General features: G+C 38.6%; 1 protein-coding gene across 1 annotated transcript; it reads left to right on the top strand.

The window, feature by feature from the left end:
* Nucleotides 1–283: 283 nt before the first annotated feature.
* On the top strand, nucleotides 284–9,362 carry LOC104510918 (ATP-dependent RNA helicase DHX29-like; the record flags this gene model as incomplete). The annotated part of the gene is made up of 11 exons (XM_010153318.1): nucleotides 284–428; nucleotides 637–757; nucleotides 1,623–1,707; nucleotides 2,324–2,412; nucleotides 2,999–3,127; nucleotides 3,938–4,013; nucleotides 4,693–4,917; nucleotides 5,855–5,991; nucleotides 6,660–6,753; nucleotides 7,456–7,758; nucleotides 9,231–9,362. Coding segments are annotated over 11 exons (1,536 nt in total), but the record flags the coding sequence as incomplete, so codon positions are not given.
* Nucleotides 9,363–9,737: the final 375 nt, after the last annotated feature.

Genomic DNA, 9,737 nt, shown 5'->3' with positions numbered 1-9,737 from the left:
AACCAACACATGCTGCTTGCACACTTCAGTTTTTTACTACTTTTTTTGTTTGGGTTGTTATTTAATGGTAGTAGATGCCTATACACAGGTTATGTAGGTGGCTGTGATTTAATCTGACTCACATGGATTTTGGTGCGAAGTTAGTCAGTTAAATGTCTCTTATCTCAAATTCTGTTTTAAGATTCCTAAACTAAGTGAATAACAAATTGACCTTCTGCTACCTTGCCTCCTTCTAAAACATTGAGAATATGGGTGTTTTTTTCTCCTGCTCTTCTTTTTTTAGGAGTATGTCCCAATCCAGACTGGATCTGGTATTGATTTGGCTCCTTACTATGCAAAGTATAGCAGTCGCACACAGCAAGCTGTCTTCTGTATGAACCCTTACAAGATCAACCTCGAACTTATTTTGGAGCTCCTTGCATACTTGGGTACAGTCTACTACTGAAGTTTATATCCTTGGGGCTGTCCTTTTGACTTACTATCAGCAGAAAGCACTGGCAAATGAAGTACTTGACTTCATTCTTGCATGACACATCTTAAAGTGTTTACTGCAGGGTGCAGAACTAGTTCCTGTGCTCAAGCGAAACTGTTTGCAGATGCATGTTTAACGCTGTGCCTGTTACTGTGATTTTCCAGATAGAAGTCCCCAGTTCAAGAACGTTGAGGGTGCTGTACTGATCTTTTTACCAGGCCTTGCCTATATCCAACAGCTGTATGATCTCATTTCAACCGACAGAAGGTTTAACTTGCGTGACAGGTAATGCAGATAGTTTCTTATAAGGTAAATAGTTTAACTTAATATGTTTAGGTTTTAAGGACTGGTATTCTTGAAGAGGGAAACTGAGAGTTATACCTCTGACCCATTTGTGATACAAATGTACTTTTATTATCTAAAAATGATACATGCAAAACTGACAGGTGGTTAGGAATGGTATGGTAATAAGTTTGTTGAAAAATAAAATGAAAAAGAAAAAACTTAATCACAAATTGTTTACTACTCTTCCACTTCTGGAGTGCAGCCATATGGGGGATATAGCTTTCTGTGTCTTACTGTTTACATGGAAGTGACTGCTTCCTGAGAAGAGATCCAGAGACGGGAGCTAAAAGTTAGCAACGTGATGGCATAAAAAGAACATTTGCAGTCAAATTCTGAAGGCTAACTGATGGACTGAGACTCAAGGCCTACAAGAGAAGTACAAACTTCTGTGGCTGTCTTATCTCTGATGACCTTTATTACTCAGGTGGAAAGTTGTGCGTATTTACAGTTCTGTGAAAAGTTTCTGTGTCTGGGAAGCTTAATGTAAAGAACTCTGGTTCATGGACACCCAGTTCCCATTTTTGCTAGGCAGTTGATGTAAATTAGCCTAGCGTTCTGCAGTAGCAGTATTTTTCCTGTTTTATTACCACACAGGAGGACAGCCGTATCAACTAGTCGTGTTATCCTTTCTTGATGTTGTAGCCAAACAATGAAGTAGTCTTTCATACCTAATCATAGAAACACTTTCAAGTGTCCATCCTAGTTGCTTTCTCCAAACTGTTGTCGTCATTCTGGTCTCATTTTTTTTTTTTACTGTATCTTAATCTGATAAGTGTAAACTGAATAGTGTAATTTCTTGTTCTAGGCACAGGTTGATAGCTTTGCATTCTGTTCTTTCAACTCAAGATCAAGCAGCTGCATTCACAATACCTCCTCTTGGTATTAGAAAGGTATGATATATTTAGAAAGGCAGAGTTCACCACTGAAAGAAGAAAAGTTTCTGTGGGTGCAACTCTGAAGTGTTTTAAGATCAAGTCATGCCGAATCACATAACCAGTTGTTCCTGGAATTTTCTCGCTGTAAAGGAACAAGTGTTCTGATTTGGTGCTCCGTAACAGATTGAAGGTAGCAGTCTATGAAAACCTTAACAGTAATCAGACAAATAAACCTAACATTTTTCTAAGAGCTTCTTTACTTACTGCTTTCCTATATTTTAACAATTGTTAACCAGCAACTGTAGCTTGTATTTAGGAAAATAATATTTTACTTATGCCAAACCTATTTTAATTAAAGGTTCACCAGCTTTGGCAGGTACTAGATAGTTTTTTGATGGATTATAAAACAAGAAATGGATGCAAAATTCTCACTTAACTTCTGATTCCTCCATAACTGGGGAAGACGAAACCATTTTCCAAGTCGTGTAGCTTTTAATGCTTTGTCAGTTTATTTAAGGAAACATTGCTGTGTAAAAAATTTTAACCAAGCTTATTCTATAATATTGATTAAAATGATGAAAACTGTTAGACATTCCGTGATTCTTTTATTTGTTATGTTACTTCTTTACAGATTGTTTTGGCAACCAATATAGCAGAGACAGGTATTACGATACCTGATGTTGTATTTGTAATTGATACTGGGAGAACAAAAGAAAATAGGTGAGAGTTTGATTTTCATAAATCTTACTGTGATTACTGTAAATATTTGGAGGTCAGTGCTGCAAGAATTTTGTAGTATCCTTATTAAACTGCAGTCTGGACAAAAAAATGTGCTAAGCTCATTGCACAGCTTGTAGTTTAGGTACAAGTTTGGTATGAATCTTTAGTTTTTTCAGATGATGGGAATTACAGCAAGGGGCGTTGTTCATAGATCTGGAGAATCAGAATTAAATACTGGTTTAAAAATAAAGTAGATCCTTTTTATGCTATCTCAGTTTCAAGAAGTTATTTTTTTGTCCATTTTAAATGTGAAAAGCCCCACAGAATGTGTCAGAACAATTCTGAATTGCTGTAGAGATGAAATAATACAATAGCTCTTATTTTCCAACTTTTACACTTTCATTATTGAGTTGTATCTAAGGTTCTATGATGTACAGTTTCCTCCAGTTATGCTTAGTTTTCAAAACTAAATATGTTATTTTCAAATTAATACTGTTTTGATATATTGTCAATATGCTGCTATTTCACTATACATGAAAATTTTATTTCTGAAATCTGACTGGGCACTTGCTTTACAATTTTTAAGGTACCACGAGAGCAGTCAGATGAGTTCCCTGGAAGAGACCTTTGTTAGTAAAGCTAGTGCTCTGCAGCGACAAGGAAGAGCTGGCCGTGTTAGGGATGGATTCTGCTTCCGAATGTACACAAGAGACAGGTACGGTAAACTTAGCAAGATTTTGTAAATCGCATGAATATCTTTTGTCTTTTGTGCAAAAACAAACACTCTTTTTGAATTTCACTTTAATCTCTGTGAACTGGAAAGATTAAACTAAAAAAAAAATTCTTACGAATCAAGTGTTCTAATAATCTTTGTTTCACGATTTTAAATGGTTTATTCTTAGTATCTATAACGTGTTTTGAAAAATTTTTTACAATTAAAGGAAAAGTGTAGCACCAAGGAATTGTAGAAGATCAGTTTTTAACAACATCTACTGCCCAGTGTCAAATATACACAAATCTGAACTTTGAAATTTTTATCAGATGGATTTGTAAGTTTCTGACATGATATCCCTATGGATAAGAGATGGAGGAAAAAAAATCAAATTATACAGCACTGCAGAATTAGTTTCTATTACTGCAGTGGAATAACCTTTTCCTGCCTGTCTCAAAGTCTGAAGCAGCTTTCAGCTGATAAACACTTAAGGTAGAAGGATTTTGAAATAACCACGTGTAAGTCACATGCAATACTTTAAATTTGAGAGCTGTGCATTTTAATAATCTGTTTGGAAAAATCAGGCCGTTGCTGCCTTTCCCTCTTCTTCACTAAAACTGTTGCATTCCAAGCTACCACACATGCTTTAATTCAAAGGATGAACGGTTTACCCGTGCCTTGAAACATCTGCCGCTCCCTGCCCTTGCCATTCCAAAGAACATCTGTAAAGAATGAGCATGTGAAACCTGAGTTCATATGCTGAATTCAGACATTAAATTGAATATCTGTGATTGTGTTTTTATGATGTCACAGGTTTGAAAGTTTCATGGAATATTCTGTTCCAGAAATACTGCGTGTGCCTTTGGAGGAATTATGCCTTCATATTATGGTATGGTTTTGGTTTTAGAATTCCTGACCGCGTTGGCTAAAAATGTTTCACGTGCCTTTGGAGGCACTGCACCTTCATAAACGTGCTTTTGGTTTTGGAATTGCTGATCTTTTTAGCTAAAAAAGTTTGCTAGGACCACCCTAATTTGGTGTCGTTAGTGGGGCTTCTCCCACCGGGTCAGGGAGGAACCCAGTACCTGTGTGTTGGAAAATCCAGAACATGCTGCTGAGTGAGAATAGCATACTATACTATTCCAGTTTCCCTCAGAGTGACAGTTCAAACTTAGTCAAATAGCATTTAAACTGATTTTCTGCTTAAGGAAGCAATCCCATTCCCTCTATCCCCATCCTGAGTGAGTAGGATATGCATAGGAAAACTAGCAATCTGGCAAGCGAGTGCCGGGTTGAGCTGCATCTCATCAGGTTTGAGTGTCTCCCGCTCATCTGCGACCATCAGTAACGTGGTTCTCTGATCAGGGCTTGTGCCAGACGAAGTCCTTCCAGGCAATGAAGTTTTGCTCACCTAATGTCAGGCATGTCTGCGTTCTGGGAGCCAAGAGGCTGGTTTAGAGGGGAGGGAACGGGGCCTTTTGAAAGAACTTTCCAGTGTCCTTCCTATCTACTGTAAGTCTGCTTATAATAAATTTTTATATCGAAATATATGCCCCTTTGCTCCACAGAAATGCAATCTTGGTGCTCCTGAAGATTTCCTTTCCAGAGCATTAGACCCACCACAGCAGCAAGTAATTGGTAATGCAATGAACCTGTTGAAGAAGATCGGGGCTTGTCTCTTAAATGAGCCCAAGCTGACTCCATTGGGACAGCACCTAGCAGCCCTGCCTGTCAATGTAAAGATTGGCAAAATGCTCATATTTGGTGCTATATTTGGCTGCTTGGATCCTGTGGTGAGTAAAAAAAACAAAATTAAAAATGTATATATATAAATTTAAAAAAAAAAACAAACAAACAAAAACAGAAAACGTATAGAAGTGCTTAACTCTTTGCAAGAAATTTGATTAATTGTAACGTGGTATTTTGAAAGGATAACGCAAAAAGTTAAAATGTTTATTTTAAGGAGAGGGCATCTGGACATCATGGGAGGGAACAATATTGAAGTGTTCATTGTGCTTGGACGCAATGATTTTAAAGGTCTTTACCAACTTACATGAGTCTTTGCTTCTGCGCTCTGGGTACCCTTCACAAGGGGATGGTCAGACTTGGTCTCCAGTTCTATTATGGTCCCAGGAAGTATGACATTTAGAAAAAGCCCCCTTACATGTGGCTTACACCGGTGTGGATCACTCCACTGTCTGTGGGACAAGAACATGTGGATGTAAAGCTATTGCAAATTAATTGGTGTGGTAACTTATGCTATGAATGTCACATAGTTTACACTTTCACCTAATTCATCTGACTTACTGCTTATTAGGAGGAAGAATGCTTGTTAGTTGCTGAAAACTGAAAGTTAAAATTCATTTTCTCTCAGTATCTCCTGTTAATGTGGTATAATCTAAAGTATTTGTTCAGTCTGACCTTTACTGTATCCAGTTGGGTATTGGTCTGTCATTTGATAAACCACTCCATGGATTTTGGGTTATGTGCATGAGTTTTGAGACTTAATTTTTTTTTTCCCAGTGTATATAAGGCACTATGTAAGCAATGTCTTTAATATAACTAAGTTCTGAATTCTGTGTGGGAAATTCTTATGGTAGTAAGTTTTCTTTGAGACAGTAGAATATAAAATAAAGTGTCATTAAATATTACTGTTAAAGCTATTTGTATGATGAACGTGTAAGCTTATAATAAAATACTCTTAAGTGATGTGTACTTTACTAATTACAGGCAACTCTGGCTGCTGTTATGACAGAAAAATCCCCATTTACTACACCAATTGGTCGAAAAGATGAAGCCGATCTTGCAAAATCGTCGCTAGCAATGGCAGTTTCAGACCACATAACAATCTACAATGCTTACCTGGGGTAAATGATAATTCTCCTGTGCTTACAGCTAGATGCAGATAACACTTAAGTAATGTAGTCCTGTAAAGAACCCTTCATCAGTACCTTCTTTTTAATTGCCTGCACCTGGAGTTTGTCCTCTTTAAAAGTGACAAATGACTGCCAAATACTGTAACACAAAAGGATAGCTTGCTTACAGCCTTACCCTAATACTCCTTTTAACTGTGCGTGCACCCATACAGAGGTGCACCGTGTCTGTTTATCCTAGTGTTAGAGGTATTTTGTTTGCTGTTTCTGGTGTGCTGACCTGACCTTGTATTTGCAAAAGTAAAAAATGCGTATCTTATAAAATTTTGTACATATTTTTCTTTTTATTTTTAATTATCACTAATTCTCAGAAACCACACCTGAGTTTTTTGTTTTAGCTGTTAAGATGGACAGGAGTGTGTAATTTTTGAGAGAATATCACCTTGGATTTTTGTTGCTACCTGTCAAATTCATGTTACAGGAGAGTTCTCCAGAGTGCTCTCAGACCAGCAGCATTCGTCTTCATTAATGCTACTTTATTTCTAGTTTAGCGTCGAGAATGCTGTCAAAAACTGTGTTGTCTTTCAGCTTACTACCACTTTCATGTTGTTATACACCTGATGTGATTCTTTTGCTGTAATAAGACAGGACTTTTTCTTTAGGTGGAAAAGGGCTCGACAAGAAGGCGGGTATCGTGCTGAAATTACTTATTGTAGAAGAAATTTCCTTAATAGGACCTCACTGTTAACTCTGGAGGTAAATAATTATGCTCTCTGCACCCAAAAGTATTTGTTAAAATTTCCCTCTGAAAATGTCATCCCTATTAAAGAGGCAACATATCACAGTTGTTATTTAGACAAGACTAAGTCAAGTGGAATGCTAGGGACTGAAATTCACACCCTCAGTTAAGTAGCTGTGTCTACATTTGGGTTTTGATACGTACGCTTTGCATATGCCTCTGTAGTCACTGCCATTGGGGAAGCTAGTCCTTATTTCCACCAGAGAACCAAAACTTAGGAATGAAAATACTTGGATTGTGGTGTTCTTGATATCCAGGGACAGTTAGTTTAAAGATGAGCTACAAACCTGTGTAAATGGCCTTTTATTTTTGGTGAGAAAGTGTTCTTAACTGGCCTTCCTTATGGAAGTTTGGGTGACTGAGCTCTCTGAAGCAGAAATCAATTGTTGATACCAACGTATGTTTTTATATTAACTCCAGGTGAGAGATTCAGTATTTGAAGTATATATAGTACCACATATCTAATCCTATACTCCAGATAGTGTTTTTCTTATAGAAACAGCTAATATTCCAGAGTGGTTGCAGAAAATCGTTTTCATACTAAGAGGTTTTCCCGTGGAGAGCATGAATATTTAGGATGGAGTGTCATTGCTCGCTGATGGAGTGGAATATGTACCTTTTTTAAACTCGGGGTTCTACTAATACCTCACTGATTTCAGGATGTGAAGCAAGAACTCATAAGGGTGGTCAAAGCAGCCGGGTTCGCAGCACCTACAGCGCAACGTGGATGTGATGGAAACGGAGCCACGCAACCCCTTTCTCTCCACGAAATAGCTCTTCTTAAAGCTGTGTTGACTGCAGGACTCTATGACAATGTAGGAAAAATAATATATACAAAGTCGGTAGATATTACAGAGAAGTTGGCCTGCATAGCAGAAACTGCTCAGGGGAAAGCGCAAGTGCATCCATCGTCTGTAAATCGAGACTTGCAGACATATGGCTGGCTCCTTTACCAGGAGAAGGTGAGTGAAAATAGTGGATGTTGCTGATCCTTTTGTGTAAAGGTGAATTTATGTCTCTAACATACGCACCACTCAAGCCTATCTGAATGTCTTGTTCACCTTAAGAGCCTTTGATATTTGATGATCCATAAAAATGAGTCAGCTGTGTGCTGAAGAAAAAGAAATTAAGGCTGAACAAATCTGTTCATCTTGAATCTGGGAGCTATGAATGGAAGTACATTTCTGAGTGTCATTTAACGTAATAGTTTTGTTGGCTTTTTTAGCAAAGTGCTGTTTTAATATGATCACCTTCAGCAGCGATACATAGCAGTAACATTTCAAAGTGTGCTTTTTCTTTTTTACTGTTCTGAGCAGACTCCAAGGTTTCAAAACACTACCCAATAATAACTTAAAATGGAATAGCCAAGTCTGTAATTGACTCCTGAACTTCCTGATTTAATTGCCCTTTTTTATTTTCCTGTCACATTCTTCCCCCTCACAACTGAAAATTCTGTCAGCTATTTGCTAAACCCCTGGTTTCATACTTAGTTACACTTCTGGTACAACAAAACCAGTTGCCTAATGGCCAACTTCACTGCAGAGAAGCAGGAAAATACATTAGACTCCTTAATGCATATGAAGTGATAGTATTTTCTGAGAGCAGAAAATATTTCCTGCCCTCAACAATCGTGTAGTGTAAGGGCAAGACAGCAGCTAAGGTGGGTAAGTTATTCTGTGAACAGTGGAACAAACAAAGCCTTCTCTGTGAAGGTGCCCTCTGAACAGGTTGCCCAGAGAACCTGTGGATGGCCCATCCCTGGAAGTGTTCAAGGCCAGGCTGGATGAGGCTTTGAGCAACCTGGTCTAGTGGAAGGTGTCCCTGCCCATGGCAGGGGGGTTGGAACTAGATGGTCTTTAAGGTCCCTTCCAACCCAAACCATTCTGTGATTCTACGCATACTTTTTGTTTCCCTTCCTCTCCCATCCCATCCTGTCTTTATCTGTGAGAGGCTGCAAAGCCAGAAGTAGCAGGTGCTGAGCCCCGTGGTTCACGCTGTGTGTGTGCCTCCACATGTGCCCGCATTTATGCATGTGCGTAGACTGACAAACCAGCTGCTCCCGAGAAGGATGTGTAACGGAGGAGCTTTACCTGCCTTCTACTTTGAGGGGTTTATTAACTTGGATGCTGATTATTCTCTGAACAGCACTAGGCTAATGTTACCTTTCTCTTTGAATTTTAACAAGAAAATTGTAGCTGCAACTAGTTTTCTGGTAGCATATAAGCCTCTTGGTTAGAGGTGATGTCTTTTGTGTGGTCCAGGACAGACAAATTTTCATTGGTTGTTCTGTGTACAATGACTTGGGTCGATCAGATCTTAAAAGCAAAACATGCTACTTTTTTCCTTTTAGAAGTAGCAATCTTACTTGGTGTTACAGATTTCTGTGGTTTGGGGTTTCTTGTTGTTTTTAATGCTTGTGTTTGTTTATATGCAGGTGAGGTACACTAAGGTGTTTTTGAGAGAGACTACTTTAATATCCCCCTTTCCCATTTTGCTTTTTGGTGGGGATATAGAAGTCCAGCATCGGGAGTGTCTCCTGACTGTTGATGGCTGGATCCATTTTCAGGTGTGTTGAAGTTATTGATAACTGCCTTTTGTGGTTCTGTGGGCTCTTGTATTTCGCAGCTGATGTACAAGCTTAATTCAGAACAGTATGTACATGGGATGAAGACAAGAGGGAAGAAGAAAGGAGGGAACATAACCCCCGTTTTTTAAAAAAGGGAAAAAAGGGTAGTACAGACCAGTCAGTTTCATCCCCATGCATGGCAGGATCATGAGCAGGTCCTCCTGGAAACTGTACTAAGACACATGGAGAATGAGGAGGTGATTGGTGACAGCCAACATGGCTTCACCAAGGGCAAAACGTGCCTGACAAATTTGTTGGCCTTCTATGATGGGGTTACAGCCTCAGTGGAGAAGGGAAGAGCAACTGATGTCGTCT

Source organism: Eurypyga helias, unplaced genomic scaffold (assembly GCF_000690775.1).
Source record: "Eurypyga helias isolate BGI_N326 unplaced genomic scaffold, ASM69077v1 Scaffold38846, whole genome shotgun sequence".
Lineage (NCBI taxonomy): Eukaryota > Metazoa > Chordata > Aves > Eurypygiformes > Eurypygidae > Eurypyga > Eurypyga helias.
Note: the sequence above shows the minus strand (reverse complement) of the source record. Positions and strands in the feature narration are given on the sequence as shown.